Here is a 17,654-nt window from a genome sequence, read left to right as displayed (position 1 = left end):
GTAACTTTTTTATTTTTCATCTGATTTAAAATAAAATTCTATTTATTTTTCAAAGTGGAGAGTACAATTTAAATATGATGACCCGAGAGGCAACTTTTTGACTCCTGTCGAAAAGCCCTTATTTTTTGTTGAAGACAAAAAAAGTTCTAGGTAGCAGTTCTTCTTTTCTGCATAACATAAATACCCAATAAAAACACAGGCAAGAGTAGAAGAAAACAGTAACAACATTAACATTCTTTTAAAAGTAACAAGTAAGAAACAAGGGAGTAACAGGAGAAATAATTTGTGTACATTATAAAAATGCATATAGTTTAAACCTTGATAAAATGGCTTACCCTTTACATCTTGTTCTACTTCTGTTCTCCACCTATGAAGACATTCCTGAAGAACCTGCAACTCATTATCACTGACTTGGCGTGGAGCTGGATCACTAATGCAATTTATATCTTTATTTTCTTTTACTGGAGTAGAAGGAATTGCAGTCATTTCAACATCTGTAGACAGGGAACAGCAAACTTCATTTGCCATTTCAAATCTATTTAAACGGAAATATACAGAATACACAATAAAGATTATATAGATTTTATGAATTAGAACTGCAAGGAAGTGTGCTTAATATATTAGCTGTATACAAAAGGATGATATACTGCTTTGACAGACAAAAATTAAACATTTAAATTAACATCAGGCACGCAGCATCAGGGGACCAGCCCCCCCCCCCCCCCACTTAAATTTACATACAAAAAATTGAATTAACATGAAGTTGGCCACCCCACTTTTATGAGACCATGTAAAAAATTGAAGTGAAAATAATGAAATACTGTGGAATCAGAATTAAATTTCGTGGGGGCCAATTTTCGCGGATTGCTTTTGACAGGTTCTTGGGGACGTAATTTCGTGTATTTTCTTAAACCTACAAAGGATATATGACTTTATTACCCTATTTTATTAATTCGTTGAGGATGTTAATTCGTGGATGTGAGGTACACACAAATGCCACGAAAATTGAGCCACCAGGAAATCTAATGATTCCACAGTAAACAGTTGAATCTCAGTAAAAAGTAACCTCAATTTGTTCAAAAATTAATTCTACATTTAACGTAACCCGGGGTATTCATTATTCATAATATGAAGAAAATGTCTACGCCACTATTAAATTAAAAAAAAACATTTAAAAAGAGCAACAATGAATCAACACATAACCGAAGTTGACAGTAAAAAAGATTGTATGATGTTGGTTGTCAAGTCACAGAGCCTGAACTATGCTGAACCAACTTTCGCTCAAAAACGAGGTTTGTTGTAAATATTTTTAAATTAGTCCATCAACAACTGAAATGACTACCCATCTTACCATAAAGTATCATGTATAATACTCACTCGTGTATTATAAGCATCCCCAAAGTTGACCAAAAAGTGGCGAAAAAATAGCAGGTCCTATGTATAATACACATCCAAAAAATGGCAAAATCAACGGCTGCTATCCCCCCCCCCCAACTATTGATGTTTCATGATAATTTTATAATCCATGCACAATTTCTTTAATTTTGTGATCAGAACATAGCAGAGACAATGAAAATCGACGGCTGCCATTTTTCTAAATAACTATAATCGATCATCAAAAGATTAACTATAGTCAAACTCTTTGATTGTTGTTAAATAATCATTGTGAAGAAACGTATGTATGTCGTATATATTGTCATTATCAAGTCATACAAATGATTGATGTATTTTTAGCAGTGTCTATGTAAACCAATAACCTTTAACTGCATAACTTGACATATGAAATAATCAAGTCAAATAAAATCAGAATAATTGCTTATCTACATGCACGTGAAAACACCCTGTGAGGTCGATACCAGACAGGTGCATGCTTCTGACACCAGAAATTGTTAAACAAACACTGACCACGTGCGGAGTCAGCAGGTGGCTGCTTACGTATTGGTGAATACACAGGCGACACTGTGGAATCATAAAGTAAAACAAGCATTCTGAGAGTATTGCATAAGCAATACACGTCCCCTATCGGTTTGTATTATTCTATGAAAGCTTCCAAGCACACAACTATTTCAGAGCTCTTGTAAACGAGATGTCATGCTTTAATCAGAGATAAAAGAACAGAGGAAATTAAAACTATATACAGTACAGGTCACGAGTATCCCGACACCCACCATGTAAAAAACACGGTGGAAAACGGTCTGTGTCACACCGTGTACACGGTGTGACACAGTGTATGTGTATTGGAAAATTCAAGAAAAAGCACCGTGTCGCACCGTGGCCGCCCGTGTAACTCCGTGGGCACTGTGTCACTCCGTGGATATCGTTACCTGAGACGTTGATAGAAATAGCGTATGTTTAGAAATAGATAAATTATGGCTAAACAATGGTTGAAGCAATCTCAAATAAAAAAAAAAAAGAATCTCCACTTAAGTTACGCGGACCCAGAAAATTGTCGGGGCTTTCAATGTGAAGTTAATTTTTTGTGATCTAAAAACTCGACGTAAATGGGTACCTTTTAATTCATTTGTTCTTATATAAATTGAAATAAATTCACTAAATATATTTTATCTATCAATTGATATATAATCAAAATTCAAATCAATTAAATTCATCGGGTTTATTTTTCAAAACACACATGATGTTGTAACTGACGATCCGATTAAAATGTTGGGAACATAAACGACTTTAAGTTATTTTCTGTTATCTGAAAACTCTGTTTTATTCATTAATTTACAGCCTTACTTTAAACCATATAAAAAATGAGAAATGAAAACATTTTAGATCATGTTTTTTTTTATAAATACATGTTTACGTGCTGTAGTAAATGACAACCCCTATTACCGGTGACTCGAATGATTAGTATTTCAGCTATTTATGTAGCAATAAATAAACAAAAAAAATCAGTTTTATATGATAGAATATAGATAAATACATGAACAAACTCTTGTTAAATTATATTAAAGCATTGTACATGTACTAAAAATATACCCGCATTTCATAAAATAACTTTCAACTTTATTTCCCTAAAGCTGGTAATTGCATCGTGATTTCACACTCGTGCGATACCTGTACGGAAGCTGATCAGATACACAGCATTGTCTTTCATCTTGGGTTCTATACACAACAGGTGTTATTGTCTGTCTTGTTAGGTGTCATTGTAATTTACAACTAACTCTGTATATTTGGACGTCTGAACAGGTGTACTCGAGATGCCGTTATTCACACCTTTCCGCGGACACCTGTTTGGTAACTCATCACAACCTGTCGTGTGTATGGTCTGAATATATCTTACTTCTACTTTGTTAGTTCCATGGTTTTTCTTAATCTCTAACAAACAAAAAAATTGTCTGTAGATATGTATACAAACAACTAAACGTAAGACTATCGGCGCAAGGATCCGAAGAACTAGAACTGAACAGCAACTCTATAGATGCGGGAATTTCACAAAGTATTAATTTGCGATAAGAAATTATTTACCGAGTACATATATGTACGAAAAAAAACATGAAATAGATAAATGAGATAATACTGGTAACTTTTTGCAAGCATTTAGAACAAACACAACTTTATTTACTTTATAACCAATCTAATATGTGTGATGTGAAATACTGTCGAAATTTTAACGATTTGGAAAAATCTGATTATGTACATCGTCTACTGTACAAACTTTTCATCATTTTGTTAAAATCTTTATTAAAACCATGGGTCTAAAATAAATGAATTAAATTCCTACAAATAGAACTCTTATAATTCAAAAATGATTGCACACAATTATATGCTCTGAGAGAGAGAGAGAGAGAGAGAGAGAGAGAGAGAGAGAGAGAGAGAGAGAGAGAGAGAGAGAGAGAGAGTTTGTTTTAACAACGCATTATTCCAAAACTCATACATGCACATGCAGTTTAAAAATGGAGAAACTAAACATTGCAAACACTTAATACTTCATTGTTTAACATTTATCTATTTTGCGGATTTAAAAAACAAACAACATTTTTTTGCTTATCATGGAAGGAGCTCGTGGTGTATCTCGCGGGCTGATTTGATTGACAGGGGTAGCACATGGACTCTGACTGCATGGATTCTATCGCATTTTTGGGGAAAAGGGTCAATATAATGGAAAATAATATAAAACTAACTTATTACACTGAATTACAAGCAAAATGTACTGAAAGTTAAGTCTAACATATACCAGTATTCTCTGTCTCTCTCTCTCTTTTACGACGATCATTAAACAATCAAACGATAATTTTTGCAATACTGAATAGTTTTTTAGAACACAAATAATTTCTAAACTATAGTTGAGTGAAGATGAAATAAAAATTATCTATAGTACCGATTCACGGATCCTACGTGCTATGAATATGTACCGTGCGGTACTACATGGACAAGTACATCACACATATGTATCATAATAGAAAGAAAAATTACAAATGTAAAGCAATTTAATTATATTATTTAGAAAAAATGCGGTTGTTTTCAACAACCCGTTAGATTTGTGATCGTTGAATAGAGTCTAAGTGTAAAAAGATCACCGTTACTATTCTATGCACTATTGAAACTGTGGAACTACTACGATTACTACTACGTTTAAAAATGGACTCAAACAAAAACTTATTTAACTGTATATTTCAATTTTAAAAAGGAAAAGAAAGTGTTCGTGTTTTATTTGATCAAACCTTTATGTGGGCGATATCGATTTTTTTTGTTCCCAATATCAACAAAAATCAACCGTAACAATTGCATATGTCTAAAAATTGCGTGCCTTCAAATTTTCTTTATTTTAATTTTCTATTTCCTTAATTCTTTTACGTACATCAATAAATATTTTATTCATACAAGTTTTATTCCTAAATCCTCCTTTTTTTTTTTTTTTTCACAGGTAAATACTGCGTGTTACACCGTGTAACTGTCGGTGTTGCATCGCGTTGCACCGTGTCGCACCGTGTTTTTTCTCGTTTCGATGCCGCAACAGAGAACAATAGATCAAAGGTACCGACACTTCCACGCTCAGCGTGGACTTTTGAACACGGTGGTCGATGTTTTTGTCGGGATACTTGTGAGCTGTACTGTAGTTGATATAAAAATTAAATACAAAATAGGTAAAATAATACTCTTTATTTCATCTCCTGTAATTTCGCCAAGTCTATTCTGTATTCGCTGGTAAAAATTTGTGAAAACAATGCACTGTTATGCACAATATCATTTCTTACCATCTTCTGTACCCGAATCAAACCAAACAGTTAAACAGCCCAACCCGACAACGAACCCGATTGTAATAATACAAAAAAACCTGCCGATTAAATTTACAACACAATGCTTGACACTATTTTACAGAATTTATTTTTTTGTTAGAAATGATAAAAGGAATGGTACAAGTAACGCATGATATTCTTACTGACTACATACTGGCCTCATTTATTCAATCGAATATCGAACCCAATAACAAACCTGAACATTAACAAATTGGAATATAAAAATTTTTCTCGAAAACATGTCAATCAGACGCTACAAAAGTGTAAACTCGATCTGTAGTTTGACATTTTGAAGCTGTTCAGCAAGTTTCATATTATTCCTCAAATGCATAAAGAAAAAAAGTGTGGAAAACTTAAGTGGGACAGACAGACGGACGGACGGACGGACAGTTGGACGCAGAATAAAGCTATAGTCCCCTCCGGTGAAACCGGTAGGGGACTAATAAGTAAAGGAACAAATTTTTACCAGTGGTAGATCAAATCTTGTTGTAAAATTTAAACACGTTTTTTTTGCTGTCATATGTCATTTACTAGCTGGGTTGTGCCTTTAGATGGCATTGGGTAAAAAAAATTATTTGCATATCTTATAATTTTCAACTTTGGCTTAAACTTTTAAGTTCGATAAAAGGACAAAACTCTCCTGAAAATCATTAAATCAGAAATTCCTGTAGATACTTATGCATATCTACTTATTAATTCCGAATAAATTAATGTATATAGTCTTATTAAATTCTATTCAGCAGTTTAAGAGGAGTTGCAGTGACAAATTGTTTCAGTAGTGTATTCAATAATGGCAAAAGGACTATGTGTGGTATTATGCATTCTTCGCCCCAAAAATTTAAGTATTTTAAAGAGCTTTATGAAAAAGATGGCAGATAGTTGAAATTGAAAATAAGTGTGTAAAAAGTTATCACTTCAGTGACGTCATAAAGTAGATATGATGTCATGAAAATTGTCTTATTTTGATAAATTGATGTTTTGTAGCAAAAAATGGGTGTTTTCCAAGGGAAACATCGAGCACAGGCTTGCTTAAGTACATAATTTTTAGTATGATGTGTATAATTATAGGAGAAAACATATGTTAAAATCGTACTTCAGCAGACCTGCCCTCTATACTTCCGTATGCAAAATATAAAGAAAAAATGACATTTGCATTTTTTTCCAAAATTGCAAAAATTTAGGTGACGTCATAGATAAACAGCGAATGAGTAATGATGATTAAAATCAAGATGAAAGTGATAGACATCCTCTGTACAATGATTTATGAAGATGTGATTTTTATACATAGGTAATCACAGATTACAAATCTCATCGAGACGAGGCATCACCTTTATGAGGCATCACCTTTATGAGACCACCTTTATCATATCATATGAAAATTCATACTTTATAATCTTGGATATTCATGGATACTGTTTTGACACGTACAATATCATATAACATATGTTAAAACATAGGTAATCACAGATTACAAATTAAAGCTCACCGAGACGAGACATCACCCTTATGAGACTTCACCTTTATGAGACCACCTTTATCATATTAAATGAAAATCATACTTTATGATCTTGGATATTCATGGATTCTGACACAATATCGTATATCATCTGTTAAAAAATTGTATGATAATCATATGTTCATATGTTTATCAATACAATAATATAAAATTAAATATTGCATCCTATCATATTTACAACATATATGACTGCCGTCATGAAAAAAGGGCCCTTAAGGTCAAAATTTCACAAACTCACTTTTTTGTCAATTCTGATTAGTCAACGCTTTCTGAATACAAATATACTAAGATTTCCAAGATCTTGTGTGTTTTAAGCATTTTATGACAATTTTAGTAGGAGATTTTAACACGACTTTGACGTAGCTCGTCGAAAACGTCACGACGTCACGAACGTCAATTTTTTTTGCATTAATTTTTTTTCTTCTATACTTCCTTTCATCGTCTTTAATTGTTTGAAGTAGAGTAGAATTAATTAATAATTTTCTACAATTCTAGATTTCTTACAATTTTAATAAAAGAGATCAAAACATTTTGAATATCCAGATATAGTTAAAGTTCTGCACACTTCTGATGACTCCAAATAACACCCCCCCCCCCCCCCCCCAACCGAACATAAGATAGATAGATAAAGGATATCTAAGGAAAACAAATATCAGTCCTCTCCCCAACCTTTAAATGCATCAAAGTTATTTAAGCTGCCGAGAAGCAAATTAAATAAGCAAACAAACATAAAGATTGTCAAATTCGATGCCTATGTTTCCACAATTTCGGGGCATTGTCAAAATGCATATACGAATTTATTTTCAAAAAGAGAAATATTTATTCTTTTTAATTAACCTTTTGCATGGAAGTTTTATCGCATATCTACTGATATTACCTTTTTTTTAAGTATCTTCATAGTTCTGAAGCAAGTTTAAAATCAATTATAGCTGTTTTTGAAACTCGGATGGTATGGTGTTAAATTATTGTCATGATTTCTCTTCTCTTTTATACGTTATTAACACTTTCTTATAAAATCACCGATGGAAAAAAAATTGTCTTTGACTTTCTCACTGAAAAGTAATTACAACTACAAGAATGTGGAAAGTTGATATGAAAAAAAAAAGATTTTAACAAAAATGGCATCTTTTATTTATAGATTAAAATTTACATCTACTAAGTATGATTCCCTCTATTTCTTACGAAAATTGATTGTAATTCACAGCTGTATAGAAACAGACAGGTCTGAAATCAACTCGGTCCAGTTCTAACCATGCAGTTTTCCGATTGGTCTAAATCTTCAGCATCCTAAGAAAAATTACGGATTGCACACACTATATAATCAAATGCCAAACTCAAATTCCCATATAAGACGCTTTGGCTACAGCTTTAATGATTTGTTGTTCTGGTGTACATTAACAATAATTTAATGACCTATACTTTTACGATCAATTGAATTCATTAATTTATTAACTGAAAGATGTAAATATACATGAAAACAATAAAATGCTTTCTTCGGTGATACATGCGGGTAATGGCTATAAAGATTAAGCCACATTACAGAACGCGGGTTAGATAGCTACTTTTTGTTTATATTTATTGTTTAAATATACTAGTACACACCTAATTAAGTGTATCAAATACGGCAGGCCAACAAATTTAAATACAAAAGCTACCCACGTGCTGAATCTACACTTCTATTTAAACGCTTTGTAAGTTCGCGCATACCGTTGTATTTTTGTGATGCGATTTTTATACACCATAATCGTTGAAATAATTAATTATATATAAACATTATTGCAAGTTAATTTCAATAAGACTTCTGCATTAATTATGTCCATTCGTTTGCACTTATTTGTTGTACCGTGTCGATAGACGTAGCTTATACTCCATAAGAAGTAACTCAGTAAGAAGTAACATTTTTACATGTTGACTAATTTAATTTTCTTATTATCGATGTTACACGATGAATGAATATCTCTCTCTCTCTCTCTCTCTCTCATTGAATACAAATATCGGCCAAGTGATTATCGATTTTAAACAAAATGACAAATTAAATGACAGACGTTAATTGAGTGCATAAAGCTGCATACGGTATTCCGAAGTTTTAAGAAATATCGCGATTCTCGGATTTTCTTTATTGCTGTACATTGTAACAAACACACATAAACATTGGCTTCAGTATCATCGAAATTTGTTTCTTGCATAAAAAAGAAAAGATGAGAAATCATCATCTATGAAGGTGAATTGTACGGCCATGCATGTTATTAATTGAAAATGTCGCACATGTAGTGTTTATATTTATTGATAAACACGAATTAATTTATAAAACAGCAATTTTATCGACTTGATATGAAACGTATAGTAGTATAATGATTGCGTTTACAAACCTGTTTAATTAAAGGAATTTTGAATCATGTACGTAACTGATCTGAGATGAATGTAATTATATAAAATGCTATAAATCCATGAAAATGTGGTGAGTTTTCAGGCATTATATGACTGATTTTTTGTTATGTAAGTTAGCTAAAAAAATACACACAACATGTGGATCATGGTTGTTAAATTGCGTGAGAAAACAAAATATGTTGTGCTCAAATAATAAACAACTTTTTCATTCGTACATGTAAATATACTTTTATGTTGTTTCATTAAAGGCACTTTACATGAATCAGATCTTCCCATGAAATCAAATGCGATATATCAGACTAGGTTTTTACGCTGTCGAATATTTCTCAAACTCTTTTGATCCGTTAGTTATAGCTTTTTAATTAATATTCGTTAGATAATTTCAAAATTTCATCGCAAATTCTTAAATTGTAATGGAATATGCGAGAATTTATTTTGTATGTCGGCAGTAGCACTATAATTGAGACATAGCAGCTTCTCTCGTGCTCCTTCCTACACATTTGAAAAGTGTAGAATCGTTTCCCGTGAGGTGAACTTCTAAACTTATGATTTGAAATATTTGACTTGTATTGTTTCACAGTAATTACTGCACAGATAACTGTTCGATTTGAACAATACTGCCCTGCATCGATTCGGAATGTCTCAGCCTTTCAACCCCTCTTATCAACAACGAGTGTGCAGTGTAGTTTTTTTTACTTTATTAAATCATACATGTATTGCTCATGCTAACTAAAGTTGTATAGTTTTACTCAGATTACTTTATAAAACATCATCGGAAATCCACGACCAGTCTCGCATTCGATTAAGCGCGTATGCGAGACAGGTCTTTGGTTTCTAACAATGATTTATTAAAAAAGTGGTTTCTCAATTGGAGCATATTTACATCACACACTAGAATGTAAACATCGGTGTTTAAGTTTCATAGCGGATACAAAAGCAGCAATTTTATGACGTCTCAGCATCAACTTTTGTGCAATATTTACGCGTTCAAAATGTGTATTGACGTTACATGTGTTTATTTTATTTATCAAATGTTTATTTTTTAAATCAAAATCTAATATTTGACTGAAAAAATATTAATCGCGGTATTAAAACAAGACCAGACTCTAGTTATTCAGAAAAACACAACACAGACGCAGAAAAGAATAGAAACAAAAAATTAAAAAAACTGCGTTTACAATGCCGCAACTTTGACGTCGTTTTCTGAGCATTGTGACGTCAAAAGATAAGGGCCCTTTTCTCATGACGGCAGTCATATCATATAATACAATAAAATACCATAATAAACAATGATGAGATATGATATTGCAACGTATGATATGACATTGTATTGTGTTATACGATATTTTATTTGATCAAATTATACAATATCATAATATATAAAACAATATAGTATTATATTACAATATCATATTACATCATAACATTGAAACATATGATATTATATTGTATAATATTGTACAATATACATATTGTATCATATGATACAATAATATATTTTACAATATAAAACAATACAATTTCATGTGATGTGATAATACATCATATTATAAACCAATATCATATTATACAATATCATTTGATACGATATTATATAATATAATAGTATCATATTATACTATTCCATGTGATATAATTATATATTACAGAAACTAATATCATATTATACAAAATCGTATGATACAATATTATAGAATATACAATATAGTATCATAGGATACAATATTATATTTTGCAATATCTTATGTAATAGTATCATGTGATTAAATAATAAATTAATAATACAATTTAATATTATACAATATTGTATCATAATATACAATACTATACATAACGATATCATGATACAATATCATAACATAAAATATCAAAAAAATTTATACAATATCATATCGTATCATAAATTTTTTTATAAAATTACATATGATACTATATTGTACCATATTAAACAATATTGTTTCATACCACACAATACTATATCATAGGAATCATGTTATATCATTTATCTATCTATCCAGCAGGTTTGAGTGAGGTAGGAGATTTCTTTAGCATCCTTGATAATGGAGACCAGGCTCTGCATCTGAAGCAACCTCTGCGTTTCATTTATAATATAGTTTAATCAACTATGCAAGCTATCATCTATAAAACATGTGGCCTGTTCCAAAAAAACTAAACCTCATCCAGCATCCAAAACCTATGGCTCAGATTCAGCATTCAAGCCTGTCAGGTGCATCAGTATACATAAGACGCATCTCCATGCAAGTTTGGTGAAGTTCAGACCAGTAATAACTAAGATATCATCAGAGGGCACTAGCAATTAAACCCTTAACCTGCTCCAACATCCGCAACCAATGGCTCAGATTCAACATCCATGCCTGTCAGGTGCATCTGTATCATAAGACACACCATCCATTCAAGTTTGGTGAAATTAGGACCTGTAATAACTAAGATATATTTTTTAGCATCCTTGATAATGGAGATCAAGCTCTGCATCTGAAGCTTCCTCTGTGATTCATTCATACTACAGTTTAATCAACTATTCAAGTTTGAAAAAGTACTATTATCTGTTAAAATTGTGACCTGTTCCAAAAAAGTTAACCATATAGAGCATCTGAAACCTATGGCTCAGACTCAGCATTCAAACCTATCAGGTGCATCAGTATCATTAGACGCACCATCCATGGAAGTCTGGTGAAGTTAGGACAAGTAATAACTAAGATATAATCATCAGAGGGCACCTGTTTCAAAAACTTTAACCAGCTCTAAAAACCTTAACCTCCTTCAGCATCCGAAACCTATGGCTCAGATTCAGCATTCAAGCCTGTCTAGTGCATCAGTATCATAAGACGCACCATCCATGGAAGTCTGGTGAAGTTAGGACAAGTAGTAACTAAGATATAATCATCAGAGGGCACCTGCAACAAAAACTTTAACCAGCTCTAAAAACCTTAACCTCCTCCAGCATCCGAAACCTATAGCTCAGATTCAGCACCCAAGCCTGACTGGTGCATCAGTATCATAAGACACACCATCCATGCAAGTTTGGTGAAGTACAGACCAGCAGTAACTTAGATATTGCTATCAAAGGGCACCTGCAACAAAAACTTTAACCAGCACCAAAAACCTTAACCTCCTTCAGCATCCGAAACCTATGGCTCAGATTCAGCATTCAAGCCTGTCTGGTGCATCAGTATCATAAGACACACCATCCTTGCAAATTTGGTGAAGTACGGACCTGCAGTAACTTAGATATTGCTATCAAAGGGCACCTGCAACAAAAACTTTAACCAGCACCAAAAACCTTAACCTCCTTCAGCATCCGAAACCTATGGCTCAGATTCAGCATTCAAGCCTGTCTGGTGCATCAGTATCATAAGACACACCATCCTTGCAAATTTGGTGAAGTACGGACCTGCAGTAACTTAGATATTGCTATCAAGGGGCACCTGCAACAAAAATTTTAATCTGGTCCAAAAACCTTAACCTCCTCCAGCATCCGAAACCTATAGCTCAGATTCAGCACTCAAGCCTGTCTGGTGCATCAGTATCATAAGACACACCATCCATGCAAGTTTGGTGAAGTATGGACCTGCAGTAACTTAGATATTGCTATCAAAGGGCACCTGCAACAAAAACCTGGTCCAACAACCTTAACCTCCTCCAGCATCTGAAATTTAGGACTCAGATTCAGCATCCAAGTCTTTCAAGTCAATAAGTAGGTCCAGATGCATCATCCCTGCAAGTTTGGTGAAGATAGGACAAGTAATAACTTAGAAACAGGACCTGCAACAAAAACCTTAACCAGGGGCCCGTTTCACTAAAAGGCGTACGCCCGGCGTAGCTTTACGCCTGTCAAATATTTGGACTAAGGTCCGTTTCAATAAAAGGCGTAACATAGCAGCCCGTCTTAAGTTAAGACAAAAATCTACGCCTAGCCAAGGGTAGTCGTAACCATGAAATGATTGCTAATTCTGTTGCCGAGTATAATGGTGTTGACCGTAATGTTAAATTGTACAATTCGTCATGTAAATTTGATTAATTTCTTATGAAATTAAGAAAAAAAGAGTTTTGATAGATGGTACCAATTCTCGAATAGAAACTTTCTTACCATGTCTTATGCACATTCTTTATATTTGCACTTATCGTTGACATGTTAAAATGACTTATTTGGACAATCGATATATAGTTTTCATTCGCTTATTTTTATTCAATAATTTGATTTACGTTTCATATTTTTTAGTAAATTGGGTAATGAATAATGCAGAAAATATAGTACATACATGATATGAATTATTGATATATATTTTCCTCTTTTTTTATTTCATTTTTGGTGAGTAAAAGGTGTTAGCTTAGGTAGTTAAACTAAGGTTAATCACAAAAGTTTTTTCAGTATTGTTTAAATGTTAATACTAACATATGATGACAGCTCCAACTATGTTTTAGAGTCGTCAAAAGTCCCTAATTTTTTTTAAATATTAGATAATGTATTTATCATACAACCGATGCAAAACACTGACTCCAGATTAAATAGATTTTATTTTGTATGCTACATACACCTACTCTTTATTAACTTCAAATTCATATGAAGCCTCGTTCAATATACTAAATACACTTGTAAGTGTACTTGGGTAGTTTATGTTGAGTCCACCATACGTCCGACACATACATCTGTATCTTGGATCTGATAACTTTGGTAAAACATTTACAAATAAACGTGCATGCACTTATGGTTTGTATGTACCCTTTCACTTAAATAATTCGAACAAAAAATATTTATACTCGGGCCATAATTGATGCATGCTCAAAAGAGAAATTCCAAGGGTGTTCGAAGCATGGTTAAATCACCGTAGATATCGATAACAAAATAGTTCTGTTGATTTAATAATTTTGAATGAATATATCCTATATATATGCTTCATCAAATATATCTTTCAAATAAAACACTTTAGCAAGTTTTGCTGTTTGATTTTGTTTAACAGGATTAATATGCCTGAATACTTTACTGTTCTCTCTCTCTCTCTCTCTCTCTCCTCTCTCTCTCTCTCTCTCTCTCTCTCTCTCTCTCACAACTGACAAGTTTCTATCTTTTTATCTATCTAAAGAGTATCTATCTATATATTTATCTATCTATCTTCCTTTCTACGGTTTTTCATCTGTCTGCGCATGTGCATAAGCTCGTTCTTAAGAACGTAAGTCTCGCCTTAACTTAGTCCGATACTAGTATTTAAGGCCTGGGGTAGGCCTCTTTGTGAAACGCAGTTTACGCCAGACTAAATTTTGGTGTACGCCCTGAGTCCTAACTTAAGTTTCGTCGTATCTAACGCCTTTTAGTGAAATGGGCCCCAGGTCCGTACCCCGACGCCGTATAGCATAAGCTCCCCTGAGCTAAAAATTGGTTAAAATCGGGGGCAGATATTTTATTATTATGATACCAAATATAGTCCTTTCCAGGTTTATAATTAAAGGGACAACAATTCTGCAAAGACTTTTTTAATTCTTCTCATTATGCAAAACTACACCTAATTTCCAACAGAATTTTAAACAAGAGGCCCATGGGCCACATCTCTCACCTGAGGAACAATAGGTATGATAAAATCAGCTTAATGGAGTCATAATACAAACAATCTGGACAAAGTACAATAATACATGTAGATCCTGTATAAATAAAATCCATTTTCCCCCCTTGATATTCATATGTTTATCATCATAATATAACAGGATGATTTTATAGTCATATCACATGTTGAGTATTGTAGTTCTCAAAAAGATCCTTAACAATTGTTTATATATGGGATATAAAGCTACATCAAACTCTGAACCTTCTTGTGAAGCCGAAGAATTGTCCTGGAGCCAAAGTTTTTAAAGATTTACTCTATATATTCCTATGTATTCCTATGTAAAACTTTAACACCCTTTAACACCCCCCAATGTGGCCCCACCCTACCCACAGGGATCATGATTTTCACAACTTTGAATCTACACTACCTGAGGATGCTTCCACAAGTTTCAGCTTTCCTGGCTGATTAGTTTCTGATATGAAGATTTTTAAAGATTTACTCTATACATTCCTATGTAAAACTTCGACCCTCCATTGTGCCCCACCCTACCCCAAGGGATCATGATTTTCACAACTTTGAATCTACACTACCTGAGTATGCTTCCACACAAGTTTCAGCTTTCCTAGCTGATTAGTTTCTGGGAAGAAGATTTTTAAAGATTTACTCTATATATTCCTATGTAAAACTTCGACCTCCCATTGTGCCCCACCCTTCCCTTAGGGATCATGATTTCCACAACTTTGAATCTACACTTCCTGAGGATGCTTTCACACAAGTTTCAGCTTTCCTGGCTGATTAGTTTTTGAAAAGAAGATTTTTAAAGATTTACTCTATATATTCCTATGTAAAACTTTGACCCCCATTGTGGCCCCACCCTACCCCCGGGGGTCATATTTTTCACAACTTGGAATCTACACTACCTGAGGATGCTTCCACACACACAAGTTTCAGCTTTCCTGGCTGATTAGTTTCTGGGAAGCAGATTTTTAAAGATTTACTCTATATATTCCTATGTAAAACTTTGACCCCCATTGTGGCCCCACCCTGACCCCGAGTGTGGGCCTTAATTTTCACAACTTTGAATCCCCTTTGCCTAAGGATGATTTGTGCCAAGTTTGGTTGAAATTGGCTTAGTAGTTCTTGAGAAGATGTTGAAAATGTGAAAAGTTTATGGACAGACAGACGGAGGGACAGACGGACGACAGACAAAATGTGATCAGAATACCTCACTTGAGCTAAAAAACTCTTCCTTGTCTGTACAAGGGTGTTAGAGAAGCTGATATAAAAAAAGATCTGATGGGCTGACTGTTGAGTTAAAAACTTATACTCTAAGCAACTGTCTGTTAGTTTCATTCAAATCACCAATGACCGACCTGAGTTCCTGTTTTTTCATGTCTGCATTCATGTTGTTGGACGACTTGGAAGATTGCATGTCCACATCCTCTAAAGTGTTCAATCCTGGTTTGTTTTGAGCAAATTCCAAAGCATATGTAAGAACATCTTGCAAGGGAACTTTTTTACTTCCTGATCCATAGTGATTAAATCTGCAAATAAAAAGGTCCATAAACCATCATAGCTTACCTGAGTGACAAGTACTGTTTGATTTTGTATCTTCTCTAAACTAATCTAAAACTTCTAAATTTCCTTACACTTGTTTTGTAGCCATATCTAGACTCTTAAGGATTCCAACATACCTGGTATTTGAATCATATCAATACAATTCTATGTTACCGTACTTCTTTCTATGTATTTTTAGGGCCCAATTTCTCTGACTTTATTGATAAATTTTCGAGACTATTATTTATTATCAAACATTTAAAAAAAATCCAATCATATCTGTATATATGTAATGGAAATGTAAGAGTAATTAATGTTTAACAATTGAAATTCTTAGGAACAAAGTAAAATACCGGTATTTACCTGTATGTTGAATATGTTAAATCATAGAAGAGTGTCTTAGTGTGTAAACACACATAATGTCAGGTGCATCAGTATCATAAGGCACACCATTCATGCAAGTTTGGTGAAGTTAGGACCAGTTATAACTAAGATACTATCATCAGAGGGCATCTGCTCCAAAAACTTTAACCAGCTCTAAAAACCTTAACCTAGTTCCTCCAGCATCTGAAATACATGGCCCAGATTCAGCACCCAAGTCTTTTAAGTCCATAAGTAGATCCAGATGCACCATCCATGCAAGTTTGGTGAAGATAGGACAAGTAATAACTTAGATATAGGACCTGCAAAACAAGATGCCTCCAGCATCCGAAACCTAAGGCTCAAATTCAGCATAAAAGCCTATCTGGTGCATTAGTATCATAAGATGCACTATCCATGCAAGTTTGGTGAAGTTAGGACCAGTAGTAACTTAAAAGTTGCTATCAAAGGGCACCTGCACCGAAAACTCTAACCTGCTCCAAAAACCTTAACCTAGTTCCTCCAGCATCTGAAATACATGGCCAAAATTCAGCACCCAAGTCTTTTAAGTCCATAAGTAGATCCAGATGCACCATCCATGCAAGTTTGGTGAAGATAGGACAAGTAATAACTTAGATATAGGACCTGCAAAACAAGATGCCCAATGGGCCACATCGCTCACCTGAGCAACACTGGCTTTATATGGTTGTTCAAAGGATATTGAGCCATGTGGCCCCTCGGTAGATTAACCAAAAATGAATATCAGAATTATACAATTATTTTAGCATATACTTAATCTTTGACATATTTACCTTTATGTAATACCATTTTTACCGACAATAAGATTATATGCAATATAAATAACTAAATGTCCAGTCGGTGTTCACGGTTAACTTCCTGTTCCCTTTATTTTAGCCCCACCCCCCCTTATCATTTGGCCTCGGGCAATAGATTATACTGAGCTGTTCCTTGCACCTCGGGAAAAATATTTTGGTCTATTGACTATTGTCTATCTATTGACTGCTCAAG

At 33.6% G+C, this 17,654-nt stretch overlaps 1 protein-coding gene across 3 annotated transcripts in view; it reads right to left on the bottom strand.

Moving 5' to 3' along the window:
* LOC105319293 (ubiquitin carboxyl-terminal hydrolase 25) overlaps positions 1–17,654 on the bottom strand; it is a 196,348-nt gene that overhangs the window by 46,264 nt on the left and 132,430 nt on the right. For all 3 annotated transcript variants that reach the window (XM_066076350.1, XM_034446363.2, XM_034446362.2), the window contains 2 exons: positions 16,082–16,252; positions 336–535 (listed from right to left, as the gene is read on the bottom strand). In XM_066076350.1, the coding sequence (XP_065932422.1) occupies positions 336–535; positions 16,082–16,252 (371 nt within the window). The remainder of the gene's footprint in view (positions 1–335; positions 536–16,081; positions 16,253–17,654) is intronic.

The sequence above is a fragment of the Magallana gigas genome, chromosome 2 (genome assembly GCF_963853765.1).
Source record: "Magallana gigas chromosome 2, xbMagGiga1.1, whole genome shotgun sequence".
NCBI lineage: Eukaryota > Metazoa > Mollusca > Bivalvia > Ostreida > Ostreidae > Magallana > Magallana gigas.
This window is presented reverse-complemented; position numbering and strand designations above follow the sequence as displayed.